Raw genomic sequence first — 22141 nt, forward strand, 5'->3', positions numbered from 1 at the left:
ATCAGTTAATTACTTTCAAAAATATATTTGTGTACAAATGCTCATTACAAATATATTGTCATTTTTTAATGAATCCCTCTTTTTTTGGAATGCCCCCCATCCAATGATTAGGACTTACACTATATAAAATAAACATTTATTTCTTGAACCGAATGAGAACATTAGGAGTGAAAATATTGAGAAACTGAAGAATTTGTGCACAGTATGTTATTGGAAATTTTTGTATAGACACATGCGTGTATTGATATCCGCGTATCGTGTAACACCGAGAGCTATCTGGCAGTTATTCAGCGTGGTGTTTGCCATCTGATCCGGCCGTCGTCTGATATATGACTCCAGGACTTCAGCATTGGCTCCCACCTGCACTGCAGAAATCCCTCACAACTGGAACTCTTCAGCACAAAACTGCCTGCGTATGCAATCACCCGCCGTTCAGCTCAGGAGGGGGGCGGGGGGCCGGGATCGGAGCTACTGAGAGAGAGAGAGAGAGAGAGAGAGAGAGAGAGTCCCTCACCTACTGCTAGCCCTCCCTGATTCCCAGAGAACCACTGCCACTCACCCCTCGTTCCTCTCCCTCCATCCTGTGGGCCTCTGCAGCAATTTGTACTCTCTCTCTCTCTCTTTCGGTCTTTCTCCCTCTCTCTCCCTCTCTCTCTCTCTCTCTCTCTCTCTCTCTCTCTCTCTCACTCCCCGCATCGGCTGGGAGACACACGCTGCCTGCCTGCTTACAGCCGTGCACCAAACCCCCCCCCCCACCACCACCACTCTCCCACAACCGCCTCCAATCTCTGCATTTGCTCACTGAAGAGCAGGCTGACAGGCTCCTCACCTCCCCCCAAACCCCCCGCCCCCTCGTGCCTTTCACACGGCGGTCTCCGCGCGGCCGCTGCGTACCACCGGAGGGGAAGAGCAACCGCCGCTGCCGACCGGCGACTGCCTGCCGGCACCGCCTCCGGACCGGAGCTTTTTCCTCCCTCGCTTCCCCCTCTCTCTCTCTCTCTCCCGCTCCTCACGTCCCGAAGGGCTGAGAGCTCGCTTCACGCTCCCCCTCTCTCCCTGCCTCTGCCTCCGCCTCCCGGCTCTGAGCTCCTCTCCTCTCCTCTTCTCTCCTCTCTGCGCTGGAGGGTCTTCCGCAGGATCGCAGCTGAGCAGCAAGGAGTCCTCTCTCGCTTTTTTTTTTTCGTCCTTCGGTCCACGTCCCGCCTCTCTCTGCGTCTCTCCCTCTCACTCCTCCTTCTCCTATACACCTCCTCCCTCCCGCCCCTCCCTTACCCCACTCCAAAAACCGACTCACACCCAGAGGCACGCGGGGGCCAACAGGCTGACAGAGGGACAGCAAAGAGGAGCCCAGGACAGACAGACATACAGCTGGACAGACAGACAGACAGACAGACAGACAGACGGTCATGGAGTCCCGGAGGAATGGCGGGACGGTCCTGCGCGGTCCTGCCCGGTCCAGCGACGTGGTCCACGCCGGAGTCACCGTCGTGCTGCTGTTCGGTGAGTGCCCCCAGCCGGCTCGGTCTTTCGCATTCTCCCCCTCTCCCCCACTCCCTCTCTCTCTCTCCCCCACTTCTCTCTCTGCCTCTCTTTTAACTGTCCTCGCCCGTGCCGGGGTGGCAGCCAAACCAACTGCAGTTTCTGCACTGCTTGCACAAATTCAAGGGGGGAGGATCGCACCCGCGTTTACTTGTTGCGCTGAGGGTTTATTTGGGAAGGCGCTCCTGTCTGTCCATATTGGGGTGAAACTTCTGCTGCCTGGACAGCTTGTCCCTCCAGTCTCTTCGGCGCAGAGATGGGCGCAGTGGTGGGGCGGTGGGGGGGTGGGGGGGGTGGAGGAGGGGGTTCATTTTGAGTTTCAGTGGGAAGGCGGGCTGCCTGGCTGGCTGAGTCGGAGTGGAGATGGGACAGCACTGGGGATCTGCTCCAGCTCCACGTTCCTGCGTCCCTCGGTTTGCGCAGGTACAGAGCAGAAGTATGCGGCATCTGTGGAGGTTACTGAGGTGCAGTGCAGGGTCCCATGCGCGTGTATGTGTGTGTGCATGCGCATGTGTGTGTGTGTGCATGCGCATGTGTGTATGTGTGTGTGTGTGTGTACATGCGCATGTGTGTGTGTATGCCCGCGTGTGTATGTGCCTAAATGTTTATGTCACACACTATGTTTGTAGTTGATTCGCCAGTGGTAGAAAAAAAAATCGATGTTGACCACTTAAAAAGGGCTCCTTGCTAGCACCAAAACATAACCACCACCCCCGCACCCATCCGCCGCCCCAAACCGCCACTTCACTCTTCGCTCCTCCTCTCCCTCTAGAAGTTCTGACTGCTGCTTGCCTGCTCTTGTGACGGACGTGCGCTCTCAGTTGGGATTCAGAATGAATAACAGGCCCCATGGGATTACTGTGTGTACTGGTCCAGCGCTGTTCCAGAAAGCGCTCAAACGAGCCCTTGTGTGTCAGTGATATTGCGCCGCGCGCTCACACGTCATGGCTCTACCACTGCGTATCTTCTGCTGCGCTGTTAGATTTCTCTCCGCTCTGACTGTCAGCAGAGGGCAAGCCTTGCTCGTATCGGCTGGGTTGTGATCTATGCTGTGGTGGAGTTGGTTCAGGAAAAAAGTGTTCCTGTAGAGGGCAAGCCTTGCTCGTATCGGCTGGATTGTGATCTATGCTGTGGTGGAGTTGGTTCAGGAAAAAAGTGTTCCTGTAGAGGGCAAGCCTTGCTCGTATCGGCTGGGTTGTGATCTATGCTGTGGTGGAGTTGGTTCGGTAAAAGCGTTCCTGTAGAGGGCAAGCCTTGCTCGTATCGGCTGGGTTGTGATCTATGCTGTGGTGGAGTTGGTTCAGTAAAAGCGTTCCTGTAGAGGGCAAGCCTTGCTCGTATCGGCTGGATTGTGATCTATGCTGTGGTGGAGTTGGTTCAGTAAAAGGGTTCCTGTTTATCCCGAGGACGACTCATCGAATTAAACCGCGCCACAAGCTATCCCTGCAGCGTATGTGAGCGTTACACTGGCCAGTGGTGTACTCTTTGCACACTGGATGCTCAGTCCGCAGGCTCTCTGTTCCTTCCTCCTCCTGTGATGGTAAAGGAGGGAGGAGGGGGGGGGGGGTCCAGGTAGTTGTGGTAGGAACGCAGGAGGGCGTGCACCTAATGTACTCATATCAGCCGGTGTACGCAGTGGGGTGTCAACAGCCGACAGGAGGGCTGCAATCCAAAGGGGGCCAGATTGGGCAGGACGGCTCCGGTCAGGGGTGAGGGGGTTTTTGGTGGGTTCGGGTGGGATGGTTCCCTCTCCTCAAGCTATTCTGCATTGATGATCTACCCTCTCATGAGTTTAAACTGAGTCCCTGTTGCGTGACTGTGCAAGGCCGCTTACAGTCAGTGCATTTCCATTTTACCCCAGAACTGTAGTTATTGAGCCTGTATGGACCCGTGTACATACACTGTACACTTCATACAAGTGGCCAAGCTTGAGAAATCCTCAATCTGCTTCAGATGCAAACTTTTAAGCTGCTGGATTTTCTACTGCGCATGTGCAAAGCGGTCTTGGGATGTTGCTGGAATGAAATGAGCTGACGCAGGTGTGTTGGGCAGCTCGTGCGCCTGGCGTTTGAGGAGTAAAGTGCACATCGATCCGAAAGTGCGGATCTGTGGCGGGACTGTTTCCATGCTCTAGGCGCCCTTTGGTTTTGCCCACTTTTGCCCTGTAACCGCTGAGCTGTTAGTGCAACTTCTGCGCTGCGTCAAAGCCTGCGAACCGGGGCGGGGGGGGGGGGGGGGGGGGGGGGGGGGGGGGGGGGGGGGGGGGGGGGGGGGGGGGGGGGGGGGGGGGGGGGGGAGGGGGAGGGGGGGGAGCCCTGCTGGGGGAGCCGCCGTATGCAGCATCACCGCAACATCTGCAACGTCGCTGCGCCAAAAACGCGCAGCCTGGCTAACGGGCTCGTTAAAAAAGAAAAGAGCCTCGCCGGGCACCTTCGCGCGGAGCGAGCCGCTTCCTCCGCTGAGTCCTCGCGGGGCGAAGCCGTCCCTGGGTTGTGATGAAGATGAAGGTCACCGCTCTGGCCACGGGTCCTAGAGTTAGGGGCTTCAGGTGAACGTTGCCGTCCAGCCCGTCCTGAGCTAAGCTCTGGCAGCGTGTAACGTATGAGTAACGCACGTCACCGTAAATGCATTCACCCACAAAATGTAGCAAACTGTAAGAGTTGCAGCTGCGCTAGTTCTTGCTTAGCATTGGCCGTGCGTTAGAATGCTTCTGAGAGCCGGACGGCGGCTCAGTTTTCAAAGGGACGCTTGCGCGGTGGATTTTATAGCGTCATCTTTAATCCTCCAGCTTTCTGAGGAGAGGGGCGATCGTGTTGCGGTGGCTCGGCTGACCTCTGCCGTCTTCCGGGTACAGCCTTGGGGTCGGCACGCTGACAAGGGGGGGGGGGCAGCCAGCCCCCTGTCTTTCACACGACCGGGAGGCTTCAATATGCGCTTCACAGTCTTTATTTGTCTTTCTCTCTCTTTCCACCCTCTCACTCTTTCCATCGCTCTGTCCGTCTCTCTCTCTCTCTGTTTGTGACTGCGCTTCTCCCTGTCGCAGTTTCTGAGAATGCTGACGTTGTGATTTAGAATACCTTTTGGCTGTGTGTAAATATTTGTGTGTGTGTGTGTGTGTGTGTGTGTGTGTCCCAAAATATTTGTCATGTTATGATGATGATCCTGATTATTATTACTCTTAATATCATAATTATTATTTATGACAGTGTCCTTGTTCTCTCCCAATGGCTCAACGTGTTCCCTGTCTCCTGGACTCCGCTGGTTGATAAATAGTCTTTCCCTAATCTGTCTCCGGGGTTTTGCCTGTGGTCGTTTCCAGTGTCGGGTTACTGTCACAGTCAGATCGCACTGTGCCTAATCTCGCTTTGCCAGGTACTCATGAAACTGCGCCAATGTGTGGTCATGTGACCCAATGTGTGGTCATGCGACCCAATGTGTGGTCCTGCGACCTTGCGCTAGAGCGACCCTTTCCCCACCGGGGGCCACCATGACGGTGGGCCTTGGGAGGTTTTTGAGGATTTCTTAGGAGTGCGTTGTGTGCTCCCGCTTTGCGATAGCGCTCTGCTGTGTGATTTAGGCTCAAACTGACACATTTGGGATGGATATTCTCCCTTTCAACTTAGTATCTTAGCTTAGCATCAGGCTTTATGGCTGCGATTATCCGTTCTGATTGCAATGACTCTGGCTCTTTCCAAGACTGTGTTATTCAAGGCGTGTGAACCCGAGAAAAAGAAAAAGAAGGTATTAGTGGCCCACGGTTAGAAACAGGGCACAGCAAAAGCTTATCTTTGTAAAAATAGATACGGCAAAGCAAACAGGCGGCAGGGAATTATTTATTCATGTTTAGAAGCGTTGCTTCTGCCCGTCTGTCTCCCCAAAGTCCCGGCAGGTGGGAGCTCTGCCCCGAGGAGGGGTGTGCCGACGGCCTCTCTGGGTGTTTCGGGAGGGGTGCGCTGCGTCCCGCGGGGCTCGTCCCCGAGCTTAGCGCGGTTCCGCTAACGCTGGCCGGATGCCAGATGCTGCCCAGTTACTGCCTCGATCCTCTGGGCCCTGGCATGCCACCCTGTCCGCCACGCGCCCTTTGTCCTTTGACCTTTCACCCCCTTCGCTCCAGGGGGCCCAGCTTGAAGGAGAAAGTCAGTTCGTGCTCCTCGGGCATGCACATAAAAAAAACGAAAGCAGGAAATGTGGGAGGAAGGACAGAATATCAGAGATAAGAAAGGAGTCCTCTGTGAGGCTGCACTTCTCCCTCTTGCTGTGCGACTCTCGAGAGCACGGAGTTCACTGGCTGCACTTGAAAAGTGGGCTCCATCTAAAGGACTGTGGGCCATTGTGGCTCTGACAGTAATCATCGCAGCCTGCATTAACTTCTGCAAAAAAAGAATGTATGCAGCATGTAGAGAGCCTTGACATAATGGTTTTCTGTGCAGTGAAACAATGGTGCTCTGTTGGTTTGGAAGTGTTCAGTGAAGAAGCCGCAGAGAGACACTCCACTCATTTAAAGACAGACACACAAAGCTCACATACTTTTCGCTGCCAGAAAAAGACTGCATCTGTTGAAACTTTTTTCAGCACATCAAGTACAAGCAGCGGAATCTGTTGGCCGTTTGTTCCTCTGTTTGATCTGCTACCCATCATGCCTAACAAGGACAATTGGTCATAACAAAATAAGTATTTAATGAATGGACAGAAAAATGTGAAAACTGGTCCAGAAGCACAGTATATATGCTGTTTAAATATATGTGCCTGTTATGTTTCTCCACTCATTTATTCAGATTTTTCCTTTAATTTGTCACCCGTCTGTATATATGCTGTTTAAATATATGGTGATGAAGGCAACCGTAGAATATCCATGCTGACCAGTCAGAGAACCTTCAAATTCCTATGTGATTCATTGTATATGACAGAACCTCCTGTATTTCAACTGTATGATATCAGGTAGCTACTCAGATGTTCTATATAATAGCCAGGAATGTATTCCTACCATTGCAATTTATATAGTAGGGTTGATGACAGATGGCAATCACAGTTACATCATCAGACAGGAACCACAAGCACAGAGAACTGAGGAGGCACCAGAGGTGACTATTTGTATCACAAAAAATATCTGTGGTAGGTATTGAAAACAGGGGATAGGATGCCATATAGGATGTAATTACATGACACAAATAAGATGGGAGCTCCTGGCTGATCTAGAATGTCTGTTTCTACGGCCACCAAATATATTTACATGAGGAAGATGAGGGAAGCGGGAGGTGACATTCCAGGAATTGACAATTTAACACAAAGTCTGAGTCAACAACACCTCTCAGAATTTAATGACCCAATTCAATTACCCATGCGGCTCTCCGGTGCACACAGTGAGTTCCACAGCCAATCAGAATCACAGCGCTCTGCAGTGTGTTGATGGATGGGGTGGATATGTGTGGCTTTGAGAACAGGAAAAAAAATTCTCCTGTAAAACCTCACACAAAACAAAATCAATAACCTAAAAACGTTCTGAATGTATTAAACTCATCGAATACAGATGGATATCTTCATCCGCAATGAACTCAACTAACAATTTTTGCGTTATGGAGCATAGCTAATGTACATTATCTTTTTACTGAATTATGTGGATTATATATGTGAGTTGTATAGTGTGGTGAGTGTGTGAATAAACTGTGTAATTATAGTTTGTATGCACATTGGCTGTATGTTAATTGTATGTTAATTGACGCAGGAGCAGTCTGAGCACGACGCACCGCCGATAGCACAGTCACCAGAACGGGGCGCGCGTCGCATCACCCTCTACCACTGCTCTCACACTCAGCCTTTACACAGGACCTCACCGCATCACCACTGCTCTCACACTCAGCCTTTACACAGGACCTCACCGCATCACCACTGCTCTCACACTCAGCCTTTACACACCACCTCACCACATCACGTGGCGTTAAAATGAGAAGCGGTCGGGCATTGTTCACAGGCTGTGACTGATTCTCTGGCCCCATTGCCCCCTAGTGAGAAAAAGTTGCCACTGCTGTTATATTCGGTGAAGGCTGTGTGGTAATTGCTAGGATGCAAAGTCCCTGTGTCAGCTCTTTGGGAGCGTGTTTGTTCCGTCCTGGAATGGCACACCTTGCCACAGTGCTGCATGTTCAAATCTGGGCATAAATAACTCATTGACAATATGATTGGCTACACAGTCCCTTGCATTCCCCGCCTGCTTTTTTTTTCTCCAGTTCGTCACTGCAAATAAGAATTGAATTTTCAAATCTACCTGGTTAAACAAAAAGTAATTTCTGAAAGAGTTACATTATTTATCTTGCAGGTCCTCAGTTTTTTTTTTAAACAATACATTTATTGGATTTTCTTATATTTCCACAAGAACAATAATAACAATAATACAAACACATAAGAAATAATAAAACAAACAAACAAACAAAGGTCCCCTGCAGGTCCTCAGTTAATATCTAGAGTGACCTGTAACACAAGTACACCCAACCAAGCCATAGGAGCAACAATTACAGACCTGCTACAGACCACTAAACAAATCATGAATATATACTTAATACATTCATTAATAAAGCACTAAATTAATAAAGCATTACTAATACATTAATAGATTAATGAAGCACTACATGTGTTATATATTGAAACCTATAACCACAGAACAAATCATAAGTACATACAGATAACTCAGGTAATATAGCACTAAATGAATAAAGCTTTGGTAAAACATTAATACAGCACCAAATGCAAGTTATGCAAAACTATAACCTCAATACAAATCATGAATACATACAGATGAACATCCACAAAAAGCCATTATATAACCAAGCGTGCTGAGAACTGGGAAAGTCTGGCATGCACTGCTCTATTCCTGTTTCTATTCCTGTTTCTGTGACATGAGAAGTGTAACCACATCAGCCTGGGATAGTTAGCGAGAGAGGAGAGGGAGGAGAGGGAGGAGAGGGAGGAGGGAGAGGAGAGGGAGGAGAGGGAGGAGGGAGAGGAGAGGGAGGAGAGAGAGAGGAGAGGGAGGAGAGGGAGGAGAGGGAGGAGAGGGAGAGGAGGGAGAGGAGGGAGAGGAGAGGGAGGAGAGGGAGGAGAGAGAGGAGAGGGAGGAGAGGGAGGGCGTCTTCGTGTTTATGTATCTGTGGGGACTCGTGTACGCTGGGTGTAATGTAGGGTCAGCGCTGAAGGAGTCCTTCACTGGATGTGGAGTGGAGCTGCAGACTGATGGGTGACCTGATCCCAGAGCCCCCGGACACTGCATCAGGGTGGAACTGAATCAGATCTGAACCCAGTAGCCTACCGGGGACTTTCTCACCCCGTCCGTTAGGTTTTAGCCCCGGCCTGAGCAGGGCAGCGCTTTCTGATGACTGTTTGGGGTTCCTTAAGGGGTACGTCTGGTCAGTGTGTAGTATATCTGTGAGAGAACCCAGATTATGAACTTCAGGGGTGACTGTCTTCGTATGTTCCTCTGGGGTCAGAGGTCATAACCACAGAGCATACCTGAGTTTGTACCAGTTCCTTCAAATATGCAGGTCAGGTTGATTTATTCCTATCTTTCATTCATAATTGTGAAGTAGGATGTGATTTGTTTCAATTTGATGAACATTGATGTTAGTGGATTTAGCAGGGATTACAGCAGTGAACAGCTGCACAGCCTATATTTCATTTGTGTGAAAGGCTCCTGGTATCCGGACACCTTCAGAACTGTGACTCACACCGCCTTTTAATCTTCCATCGACTGACGGGATTATATCAAGAGTAAAATCTTATTCTGCCTTCATTCAGCACATCTTCATTAGTTTCGGCCTGAAACAACCACTGTGATCCTGAAATCCCCCTCCCTCCCTGCGGCAAGAGTTCCCAAAGTGGCTTAAGCCAGGACCAGCACTTTCACCTTTTCATTTTTCAAGGGTAGACTAAATATACAATTGATTGTCAATGTTCAGTCAATAGAAATGTTTTTAATGTTCTTGTAGACGGTTTACCAGTTCTGATTGCATTCTGGGATGGCTTCAGTGTAAATTAGTACTGGATTATTTATTTAATAGAGGTTTGTTTTCATTTCAGATTGAATTACATTTTGCACTAAAAATAACGTGCTGGCGTCAGTGGATTACAGGGGTAAAATGGGGGAGTGGGCAAATAAGGTCAGGGAAGGCAGCGAGGGTAAAGTCTGCGATGCAGAAGAGACCTCTCAGACTGTGGCCCTCTGGGAGTGGGAGCGAGCGCGTAATCCCAGCAGCGTGCACTCAGCGCCGGAACCGCAGCCTGCGGTGGGTAGCGCTGCTAAGCTAAAGGCATACGTCAAATCGGGCAGAAGAAGAGCTGTGCAAATTGGTTACAGACTATTTGCACCATCTGGCCCAGGCAAAGTTTATGCGGTCCATAACATGAAAGCAGCGTAGTGCTTTCTATAAGGATAAAATTCCCTTTTTCTCAATTTCATAGCCCCCCCCCCCCCCGGCTCCTGTCTGCAGAGGCACGTACGGGTGCAGTGCGCCACATGCTAATTGCGTTTAGCCTGTGAGTCACAGTCTCTTTCGCACTCGAGACACAGGCTCTGATGTATTAGACCCCCCCCCCCCCAGAAGCATTACCGTAAGTAATGCATATTGCTGCCCCCGTGGACGCAGAGCAAGGGGCCTGCGGAACCGAGGATAAGCAGACCAACTGAAACCCCCCCCCCACCCCCCGCCCCCCCACCGCTCATCCCTAGTGGAGGTAAGAGACAGGAAGGTTTGAGCCAGGAGAGAGCTCAGCTGGTCTCCCTACAGTCTAGCTCTGCAGAGAGACAGCGAGAGAGGGGGAGAGAGTGAGTGAGAGAGAGAGAGAGAATGTAAAGACAAAATTGTAACAGAGAAACACTTCCTGATTGAATGTGCCAAATTCAGCCAAATTTGCGAAAATTCCACCCCAAAATTAGCCCGAAATGTCCCCACTTCAACAAAACAGCTGATGTAGACAAGCTACCGTTCTTATTAGAGGAAAGCAAAGACTGCTGCATACTAGCAGCACAATGTTTGTTCTTGTTCCCACACTCAGAGGGACAATGAGTGACCCCTGTCATGCATGCCTGCACACACATGCAAACACAGACATACACAGACCTAACATCACATTTTGTTGATTTTTTTTTCTTAATCTATCATCCATATTGTACATTGCTATCTTATTTAACTGATTTGGCAACACAAATGCATATGTTCGTCATACCAAATAAAGCGCTTTGAAATTGAAATTCTAATTGAGAGAGAGAGACAGAAAGAAATAGGAAGAAAGAAGGAGGAAGAAAAAAAAAAAGAGAGAGAGAGAGAGAGACAGAGGCAGATGGACACGTGTCGAGAAGGTTAAAAAAAAACCCACCGTCAGCATTTCTGTCTTTCAGAAAGAGCAAAATGAATGAATTATTAAGCATCTCTTAGCTGTGTAAATATGGACAGAGGACCCAGGGTACAGAGAGAGGGGCACAACACCATAAGGGGACCCTGAGAGTCAGAGGCTGGAGAGGAAGGAAAGAGGGAAGAGAATAAAGAAAGAGATAAGGAGAGAGGGAAAAGGAGTGAGAGGCAGGGAAATATATGTAGAGTGAGAGAGAGTGAGACAGAGGAGAGAGAGAAGGATGTATAGACTGAGAAAAAGAGAGAGAGGGACATGGTTTACCATACACAGATCCCAGATTCAGATTGCGAGCCGCTATCTTGTATGTGCCACACACACAAGGCCTGCTGTGGATTCACATTTCAGCAGAACAGATGGCTGACATTTATGTCGGTTTTGCATGCAAGCCCAAGAGCACTGCACAGCTGCACATGCCCCTGGACGTGCACACACCCCTGCAGCTGCGCATGCCCCTGCAGCTGCGCAGGGGAGCGGGTGACATATACCCTCCTAATGGGCGTGTCCCACTGGACCACAAAAGACTCGTGCTGCTCCAGTCAAAAAACAGAACATCTGGCAACCCTACTGTGAATATGTGTGTGCGGGTATTGTGTGAGTGAATGTGTGAGTGTGAGCATGTGTGTGTGTGTATTGTGTGAGTGAATGTGTGAGTGTGAGCATGTGTGTGCGTGTGCATGTGTGCGTGTGCGCAATTGCATTTGCATGAGTGTCTGAGTCTTTCTGTTTTTTTTGTTTGTTTTTTTTTTGGGCAGATTAACCAGTGTTCCTCCGTTAATCTGGGATTAGCTCTGAGAAGGGGGCAGGGGGGTTAAATTTAGCCATCTTGACTGGTTGAAAAGAAACAAGTAATGATAGTTCTTGAAGGAATACTGACATTATGTTTGCCGAAACAGCAAATATAACTGCAATGGCTTGACATCACATTTCAGAGGAGAGCACAAGTTTGTAGAGCCAACCTCAGATGGCCTGACAAGAACAATAAATAAAATAAATTTACTAGTCAATGAAAACGGTGTTGTGTGGAGCAACAGAGGAAGAGAGAGGGAAAGTGCGACTGAAATTGAACGAGAAATTAGCGAAAATTTTTAGAGAGATAAAGAGAGTGAGTTGGGTAGGTCGGTTGAAGGAGACGGAGTAAGTTTAACAGTGTTGTTAATGTTGTTAAAGATTAATGCTCTCCTCCTGGAACTCAGGTGTTCTCATCTATGACACCCCCATTTGGACAAGAGCCTCCTGAACCTGCACCCCCACCCCCTGCCCAGAAGTTCCTGGATTCAATCAACATTAGTCCTTAACAATGACTGAAAAATAAATGCAACCTCTTTCTTTTCCTGACAAGGGCAATTTGCCAAGTTCATTTTGATGATTGATGAACTTGCCAGCCTGTGTGTGTCTCAGAAATAACCAAGCATTTGCTTTTCATTGTGAGTAAAAGGTAAGGACAAATGTGGATTGAAACCAGACTTCACAGAAGTGTCCATGCGTATGTGTTTGTGTATGTGTGCATGTGCATGTCATGGTTTTGGCTGATGCCACCATTTATTTTCCTTCCTGCGCCTTTTCTTCAGTTATTACGGCCATTGGTTTTTTCATGTGCCTTTTCTTCAGTTATTACGGCCATTGAGTTGATTGAATTATACACCTGCAAATTTCTTTTTACAATTTGCACCTGTTGGCGTTCTATTTAAACCCCAAGCAAGCTGATAAGCTTTGCTTCAGTGTCACTTATGTTGCACGAGAGCCGGTATTCTGTCAAGCAAGGTAAAGGTAAAGGTAAAGGTAAAGGTAAAGGTAAAGGTAAAGGTAAAGGTAAAGGTAAAGGTAAAGGTAAAGGTAAAGGTAAAGGTAAAGGTAAAGGTAAAGGTAAAGGTAAAGGTAAAGGTAAAGGTAAAGGTAAAGGTAAAGGTAAAGGTAAAGGTAAAGGTAAAGGTAAAGGTAAAGGTAAAGGATTGTTGTGGCTATAAAATTAGCACAACAGTCTTTAGCTTATTAGATTGTTGGCAACAAGTTAGTGCCACAATCTAAGCTCAGTATTCTTTCTTTAGGGTGTTACTTTTTCAGCCTCGGTTTGAGGTCTGTTTCTTTGAGTTGCCCCGTTTTCTGCTCCGGCAGTTGTTTTATTTTCAGAGTTCATACTCCTTAAGCTTGAGTTTTTTTACCCAGTACGTGGGTTGTGTAGAGCTTTTCTTTGGGATACTCTCCCTAAGGAGTATTGTTTTCCTTTCCCTTATTTTTCCGCTGTCCTTGTCTCTTGAGACTTTGTGGCTATTTTTCCTCTGGTGAATAGCTTAAAGAACCCCCTGTTCAGTCGCGGTTGGTCTCCCAAAACTCCCACTCCCTCACAGTGCATGTGGGTGTATGTACACGTGTGTGCATGTGTGTGTGACATGTCTAAGTTTGTGAGTGTGTTTCCATGCGTGTATGTGAATGCATGTGTGTTTGTGTGAGTCTGAGAGCGTGTGTACGTTTGTGCGTGTGTGTTTGTTTGTATTCTGTTTATAAGTTTGCTCTGTTTCTTGCATTTTCTTAATTTAAAGCCACTTTGAATTTGATTTTGAGAGAGAGAAAGAGAGAGGGAGAGAGGGGAGGAGACCAAGATGCAGGAAGCATGACTGTGCAGAAGGAAAACCTACGTTTGGGGAATGCACATCGCCTACTGGGGGGGGGGTGGGTCTTCCCCTAGCTCATTCAGTTACTAACTGCTAATGGTATCGTGGGGAGTGGAAGAGAGGAGAGTGAACTGAATCTTGAAAAGACCTGTAATGAAGAATCTCTTCCACTCAATTAACCGCATCAAAAGCAAAGCAGGGACCCTGTGCTCCGCTTCAGAAGCACAGGATCAGCACAGCCATTCACAACTTCAGAGAGATCAAAGGAGAGACGAAGAAGGGTGGTTACGTTCTGAGGGTTGAGACGAGACGAAGCGACGGAAGGCAGTTGGATCACACTCGGGGGGGGGGGGGGGGGGGAACAACGTTCGGAACTATCTACAGTAACAACAACAACAACCGTGTCCTAGCAACTCCTTCTGCCCTTATTCCTTTTCAGTTCCTCTTCCACATTATCACGAAGGTGGGCGGAGCAAAAACCCATCCGTTAATTGCCACAGTTAGTGATCTGTCAGCACCTCTGAACCGCCCATTGATTTTCCCTGCATGATTGCAAATAGCAACGGTCCACGGTGACAACAGAAACAACGGCACACTGCAGCGACCGTGTGTTTTCTCACGCTCACATTGTCAAATTGTTATGTTCATATAATAATAATGTAAACAATCGCGTAGCCTGTGATGTAGGTGCTCTATGATTACAGTTTGCAGAAAAATGAACATCTAATTGCTCTTTCACAATCTGAGAGGATTGTTGGTGGAAGTACGTTATTCATGAAACAAAGGGGATCGCAGCAGTTGTGCTGGTTCTGCTAGCATAGTTTCAGCGGCTGGCGAAGAAGGACCGCAGTGCTCCAGTTTATTGCACCAGAATAGATTAACATAAAGACACTGCAGAATACTCAAACAGGCACACACACAGACACTGCAGAATACTCAAACAGACACACACACAGACACTGCAGAATACTCAAACAGACACTGCAGAATACTCAAACAGACACATATACAGACACTGCAGAATACTCACACAGGCACACATAGACACACACAGGCACTGCAGAATACTCAAACAGATACACACAGACACACATCCTGTATGACAGTAGAAGGTCAGCAGAATCTCTCCCTCCTTTTTGCATACAATACACACGTGCATGCACATGCGCACCCACACACGCACAGAGGTCAGTCAATGTCAGTAGCCCTTTCAACCTTTCCTTAATAGAACTGTAGGCTGAGTGCTCTCTCTCTCTCTTTCTCCTCTTTCTCTTCTGCTGCAGTGGGCCTTTGTCGTAATACACACTGGTGCACACCCATCGCAAAACAAATGAAATATGTATCGTGTTCAAGCTTGGACTTTTGTCATTTTCATGTGCATCCAGAGTTTTGTGTGCATCTGTGTTCATTCTTCTATGCTTGAGAGCTAGCTTTCAACCTGAGCTAGCTTACTGTGTTTACCAGCCGTGTGATAACGCACGTGTGTGCATGCTTGTGGGTACAGGTAGCCACGTCGCATGGCCTGACTGCGGAGGAAACGGCACTGACAGTCAGCTCCTGTAATGCGATGCTGCAGCTGCACTGCAGTCCTGAGCAACAGAGAGCGCCGAAATAGAAAAAAAAAATCTATGAGGAAAATGTTCCCGTTACGTAAATGACCCGCATTGGGTGGTCTGCGTCATACACTCAAACTTGAATGCATTTGTATTCAATTCAATGTGTGTATTTCTGCGTCCGTGTGTCTGTGTGTGTGTGTGTGTATGTGTCAACACGCATGGGTGTGTGTATGTGTATATGTGTGTGTGTGTGTGTGTACTGTATGTCTGTGCTTGTGCTGAGGTTGACAACGTATCTGATTCTTGTACAGAACATCCACAATGTCCAACAGCAGTGTGAATGTTCAGCACTGTGTTACTGGTTAGCATACTACTGAGAGGGGACAATTCTCACCTGCAGCACTCCCAACACAACTGCCATCCTCAAATGGTTGGGCCCCTGTAAACGTGCAGCTAATCTGCTAACAGCACTGCCATTGCCTTATCATTCAAGTCAAGCCAAACAGGTGACTTTGGATTGTAATAAGGAGCAAGATAATAATCCACAAATAATATAAACAAAATTATTTTAGGGAACATGTGGGACTGTTGTGGCCTACTGACTGTCCCTCCAGCTGTGGCATAGTCATCTCTCATTCTCTCTCTGCCCCACTCTCTCAAGGGTGGATAAAGATAGGGTTGTAGATAACAATAAACCCAAAAAACCACTGCAGCTCTTCTTTACATGATACAGTTGGCAAAGTCAAGGCCACTCTCACCGGTGAGACTTGACTTTGTCCACTGCAATGTGCCACGCAGCTCGATTCGGTCTCAGGAACAAACTCCGGTGGCACCGCCTCAAATCAATGATCGGAACTGTGCGAGGAGTGGGGAGTATCGCTGACGGTTAAATGCAGCTTAGCAGCAGCACTTCCATTTCCCAAAATGAGTTTGCAAGGATCGAAATGAGGCGTAAGCTGTTGGGGGGGGGGCACTTGGACCGGAACTTTCAGAATCTGTAAACCAGAGTAGTATCGTCTGGGCGCGGGACAGACCTTGCACCTCATTGGGCGCTTGCTTGTACGGGACGTCTGTTTTTTTTTCGTTTTTTTTTTTTTTTACTTCTGCTGTTTACCTCATGTCTCGGGGCTGAATAACTGAGAAGGGATGGGAGGGTTTATAAATAGCGCCCCGTCCCGAGCCCGCTCAGGACTGACGCCAGTGAGCATGGTGAGAACGCTGCGGGATGGGAGGTGGTGCAGGCGGTGAGAAGCATCATGCTCTCTTCTCCCCTCTCTGCTCTCTCTTTCTCTCTCCCTACATCTCTCCGTCTACCTCCTGTCCCTCACCTCAGATACCTCCAGCTCCTCCAGAGGCCTGTCAGTGTGGCATGTCAGAATGTTAGCCAGCATGTCGCAGTGACTCTCTTCACAGTGAACCAGTGCCCGTAGGATTCTCTGATAGGAGATTGTGATTGATCCCGGCAGTACTCTGTATAAGCCATATACCCAACCACATCTTTCGCCATTGAATCAACTGTTCTTGGCACAAAAGATGCGATTTTGCTACTCTGCAAATAGTGATACCATGTTTTATTTAAGTCACCTGCCTTGGGCATCTCCTAAACTCTCTGTCCCTCCTTTCCCTTTCATCTCCACCCTCTGTCTTCCTCCTTTCCTCCTCCCATTCTTTCTTACCTCATCCCTCTATCCCCACTCCCTCCCTCTGTCTTCCCTCTCTCAGCTGTGTGGTACGCTCAGGCGTTGGAGGTGTCGGTAGGGAAAGTCAACCACCTGGAGGCCATGAACGGCAGCACCGTGCTCCTGCCGTGTACCTACAGCAGCTGCATCGGCATCAAGAACCTCTTCTTCAGCTGGCATTACAATGACAACGGCACCATGATTAAGGTGAGGGCTGGCCACGCCTTCCCCCTGCTTGTCAGCCACCCTTTATCCAATCACGTAGTAAAGATGATCTGTATCCAATTTTGAATGGCCTACTGTTGACGGGCTGAAAGTCCTGTTGTCATCATCAAACTTCCAATGTTCCTTTGCTTTCAGACTGTACTCCTGTGCTTGTTGATATGCTCAAATGACCAAATCAGAATCTTTTTAAAGCTCGTTTATGTTGTATGAAGGCATTGTTGCATTCTTGTCACAAAAAATAGTTTATCACCAGATCACTCGACCTTATTGTAACGTTGTGAGGAATTGCAATAATGGTTTGTGCTAGCTGGGTGGGAGTATTCGGATATAGCGGTGCTGTAGCTAAAATATCAGGCTGGTGACATGGTTAGATCTGTTGGTTCTATATCTTCAAAAAGACATTTAATTGAAATTGCTTCATTCTACATAACCACCAAGAGATATATAATTGCTTTGTCCAATAATAATCATCAACTTTTCCATGCAGAAGTTTTTACAGGAACTTGCAGTCTCTCATGCATTTCATATGCACTGGTCTTTGTGGCAGTGACATTGCAAATCCTTTCTTTCCAGCTGTGCGAGGCAGTAATTCATATTGAAGGGGTGGAGCCAAATGTCAAGATTTATCACCCCAGGGTGGACTTTGTGGGCTCAACCAAGACCCACAACATCTCCATCCGGCTGTGGAACATCTCCTTTGAGGACGATGGCGAATACATTTGCTTCGCCCGTAACCCCAAAGAGAAGTATCGCAACCACAGCGCCACCTACAGACTCTATGTGGTAGACGAATGTGAGTCTCTCCTCCCTACCTCCCTTTTTAATAAAAACAAGACCAGATCAAAACCTAGTATATGGCTGGACCGAACTGGCCAACCAATGGTGTAACTTCATTAGCCAGTCACAGACATGCGCGGTGTAACTTCATCACTCACTCAGTCACTCAGTCACAGACATGCGCGGTGTAACTTCATCACTCACTCAGTCACTCAGTCACAGACATGCGCAGTGTAACTTCATCACTCACTCAGTCACTCAGTCACAGACATGCGCGGTGTAACTTCATCACTCACTCAGTCACTCAGTCACAGACATGCGCGGTGTAACTTCATCACTCACTCAGTCACTCAGTCACAGACATGCGCGGTGTAACTTCATCACTCACTCAGTCACTCAGTCACAGACATGCGCGGTGTAACTTCATCACTCACTCAGTCACTCAGTCACAGACGTGCGCGGTGTAACTTCATCACTCAGTCACTCAGTCACTCAGTCACAGACATGCGCGGTGTAACTTCATCACTCAGTCACTCAGTCACTCAGTCACAGACATGCGCGGTGTAACTTCATCACTCAGTCACTCAGTCACTCAGTCACAGACATGCGCGGTGTAACTTCATCACTCACTCAGTCACTCAGTCATAGACATGCGCGGTGTAACTTCATCACTCACTCAGTCACTCAGTCACAGACATGCGCAGTGTAACTTCATCACTCACTCAGTCACAGACATGCGCAGTGTAACTTCATCACTCACTCAGTCACTCAGTCACAGACATGCGCGGTGTAACTTCATCACTCACTCAGTCACTCAGTCACAGACATGCGCGGTGTAACTTCATCACTCACTCAGTCACAGACATTCGCGTTTATAGGGCTGGCCCCGCTGTTGCGGTCTCAGCCAAAAAGTAATGCAGTACACAGTAATGTAGGTCCGGGTAGTAGAGGCAGAATCTCTCTAGGGAGTTTTTAAAATCAGGCTTGATACGGTGCTAGATATAGTACCTAGTTTGTAGGTAAACCCGAGCACTAGATACACTTTAGTGGTAAGAAAATGGCGAGCATCGTTGGGCTGAATGGCCTGTTCTCTTCATTATGTTATACACTAGATCTTACTTACCCATCCATGTGCCTTAATGACTCCTGATGGCCTGCATACATGTGCAATGGGATTACAAGTCTGTACCATGTCATAAATCTTCAAACAGGGATTACAGTGGGCAGACGCTATGGCCATTTAATCAGTCACAATCCATCATATTAGGCATATTTAAAAGCACCAGAAAATTATGAGAATGTTTTAAAACAGAAGTAAACTTCAGGTACAGATCATTGCAGGTATGGCAACTAAGGGTGCGATTATGCGTGGACTCCACACTGTGGCCAATTACACCTGTAAACTCATATTTAAGTTCCTGTGGCATGAGTGACCAGTCGTTCTCCAACTGTCCCTTCTCTTTTGGCCCTCTCTCCAGTGAAGGTGGTTGATAACACCTTGACGGTCATCATCGCATCTGTAGTGGGAGGGGTTATCGGACTGATCGTCTTAGTCATGGTTCTGAAGGCCCTCATCCTCTTTGGACTTCGCAAAGTCAATGAGAAGAAGTAAGTCTTGGTGATGGGTCAGGGGCGGGGCATGTTGGGAGTGTTTTGGGGGTAAAAGTAAGGGAAATTAATTCCATACAGCTTTTCTCATAAAAATCTATCGATTGATAGCTGATTATTTTAAAACTTTTACATTTTTACATAGAGAGAAGTAGAAATTTCAGTGAAAAATATGATTTAAATATTTGGATAAGAATGTGATTTCTGAAGTAGACGCCCCCTTGCTGTTCCTTGTGTTTCCCTCCACAGTAAAGAGTGCCTTGTGAGTTCTACAGGGAATGACAACACTGAAAATGGCCTCACAGGATCCAAAGCTGACAATAAAGCAACACCAAAGGCATGAGAACATGCATGTGCATACGTATGCACATATATACACATATATGTATATATGTACATATATACTAGGTATGTACAATATATATTCAGACATATACATATATACACATGTACGTAAGACCCTCTATGGTACAAGCTGTGAATTATCCATGAGTGGATATGGCACCTATATTTAGAATTGGAATTAATGTTAAAAAAAGTATAGAATTTTTTGCATTACATTACTTATTTGCTTAGCTGGAATCCTGGCAGTCACGTTCAAAGATTATATTTTTGTTTTCTTACACACTATCCACTTAGACAGTTCGTTGTTAGATATTTAATTAAGCAATTGAGTACCTCGCACAACCATGTGCTGTGCACCAACTGAGGTTTGAGCCCTAACCTCTGAACCAATCAGAACATTGCACTGCTCTGCCCCCCTCTTGAGTTTGAGTCAATCATACGTACAGCGCTAGCTTCTGCCCGGCAAAGTCCAGTATGAAAACATTCTGTCGTTTGGAATCTTAACAAAGAGGCTTGTGCACCTGCTGCCATATTTTTGACCTTCACCTGAACACAAACTAACTTCAATGTCAAGCTTCATTGGTTGTGTGAGAGTGACTTTTCTTCAGTTTTTTCAGCTCAGTTTTTTTTCCAGCGACATGGAAAAAATGTTCATTCTTTCATGAGTCTTAAAAAAGCACAACCTATTCTTTCAGCAGGGTCTGTGTTAATTATGAATGTTAGCTTGGATGTCAAACAAATTGAGCACATGTCAAATGAGTGGCACTACATTGGATATTGAAGAAATCTGGACAAGACAAATTTTGGTCATTTGTGCATGACAGTATACCACAGGGGGATATATATATATATGCTTAGGTATGTGTGTATAAATGTATGTGTGTATGTTAAATAGGTGTATAGAAAGAATGATACAACTATGGACTGTTTTTTTAAAAAGAATGGTATAGAAATATAATGGAAAGGTACTACATATAGATATGAAAAATATATTACATATATTTTACAGTATGCTTGACATCGGGGAACATTAATTGTGCCCTATATTCTTTGAACTGGATTAGATACACCCCCATGACAACACCAGCTGTAAACTGGACCCAAACCCGGAGTGATGTAAACCCGACCAAACTAGATTCAAATTCCATTTGCCGCTTCGTTGGGGCCTCGACGAAACCCACCCTGGCGCTCTGCCACGAGGGGCCGAAACATCGCTTCTCAAACTCCGAACACAAGTGGACTGGGTCTTGGCGACCGGCTGCCATTCGCGTTGCCGGGGGAAACTGGCGACCCCTGGCTATACTTGTACGCAGCTCAGGTTTAATACTGGAACGCGCCGTGGTCACACTGCCAAGGTCTCCAAACTGCCGTATACTATAACACAGCACAAGACGGAAATCAAACACCCTGTTGATCTTCCAGATTTAGAGCAGGATTTGGGGCGTCGCCTGTGAGGGTTATGGGAACCGTAACCCCCGGGGAGCAAGAGGAACAGGGCCCCGTCCCGCCAGAGAACCCAAGATCGCTGACAGGACCTTGCAGACTTAGGGCGTTCCAAGGATTGCTATGCACCCCCCAGTGCAGCTACTGCAATACACACGGACAGGGAACTGCACTCATAGTGTAGAAAAAAGTATCGGAAAGCAGTAAAAAAACGGGAGATGATTATATAAATATACTAATATACAGATTGTGCCTGTGAGATATCTGTAGTTCGGTTTACCTGATTTAAACACATACAAACACAGACGGTTTTTATTCCACTCCACTGAAACACTGCACTGCGTACCGATTTTATGAAAAGCTGAGCTGCGTACAACTATAGAAACATCCGGAAGGTGGGGGCTGGGTGAGCAGAGGGACTGACAGTTGATCTCAGTCCCCTGTACAAACCAAAAGAGCTCAGATTAAAGGGAAGGGTTATGGAAATGGCCCAGAAAAGAGTCATGGGGGTGTGGTTTGGAGTTGAAACCTCACTCACTGGTTTGCTTTAGATGAAACACAGGTGCCTGTAAACGCTTATAGCTCCCCCTGCCTTTGGGGAGGACTTTAACTGCTATGGAAAAGTAAAACATTTAGAAAATGCATTAAAAAAAAAAAAAAATTAAAATACATAAAAAATATATTGACAATCCCCAGAAACCCCAATCCCCATAGAAACGAATGAACTTTTATGATGCTGCTTCTAACAATTAACCGATGCATTTTTTTAGCATGTGAGAAATTTTGTATACTGTACACAAGGCTTACCGCAAGACAGCTCTTCTTCTCTTGTTTTCCAGTGCCCCCTCTCCCCCAGCCCCCGCCCCCCGCCCCAGCCCCCGCCCCCCAACTTCAACCACGTGCGGTCAAACTTGTGCTTTGAGGTGCTTCAGCCTCAGCACACGCTGCATTCCTCAGAGGC

The 22141-nt window shown here is 47.4% G+C and overlaps 1 protein-coding gene across 2 annotated transcripts; it reads left to right on the forward strand.

Annotated features, from left to right (window-relative positions):
* Nucleotides 1-788: 788 nt before the first annotated feature.
* Nucleotides 789-21864, forward strand: scn4ba (sodium channel, voltage-gated, type IV, beta a). 2 transcript variants are annotated; one of them, XM_035385186.1, is made up of 5 exons: nucleotides 789-1500; nucleotides 16826-16989; nucleotides 17581-17800; nucleotides 19263-19392; nucleotides 19642-21864. In XM_035385186.1, exons 1-5 carry the CDS (start codon nucleotides 1407-1409, stop codon nucleotides 19733-19735), a joined length of 702 nt encoding a protein of 233 aa, XP_035241077.1. In that variant the 5' UTR covers nucleotides 789-1406; the 3' UTR covers nucleotides 19736-21864. The 2 variants fall into 2 exon arrangements, with proteins under 2 accessions (XP_035241077.1, XP_035241078.1); XM_035385187.1 differs by lacking the exon at nucleotides 789-1500 and adding an exon at nucleotides 1838-1962.
* Nucleotides 21865-22141: the final 277 nt, after the last annotated feature.

This window comes from Anguilla anguilla, chromosome 12, assembly GCF_013347855.1.
Source record: "Anguilla anguilla isolate fAngAng1 chromosome 12, fAngAng1.pri, whole genome shotgun sequence".
In the NCBI taxonomy this organism is placed as follows: Eukaryota; Metazoa; Chordata; class Actinopteri; order Anguilliformes; family Anguillidae; genus Anguilla; species Anguilla anguilla.

Coding starts and splice junctions, on each gene's coding strand:
- scn4ba (XM_035385186.1), top strand. CDS start 1,407: ATGGAGTCCCGGAGGAATGGCGGGACGGTCCTGCGCGGTCCTGCCCGG. Junction 1,501..16,825: donor CACCGTCGTGCTGCTGTTCG/GTGAGTGCCCCC, acceptor TCCCTCTCTCAG/CTGTGTGGTACGCTCAGGCG. Junction 19,393..19,641: donor CGCAAAGTCAATGAGAAGAA/GTAAGTCTTGGT, acceptor TTCCCTCCACAG/TAAAGAGTGCCTTGTGAGTT.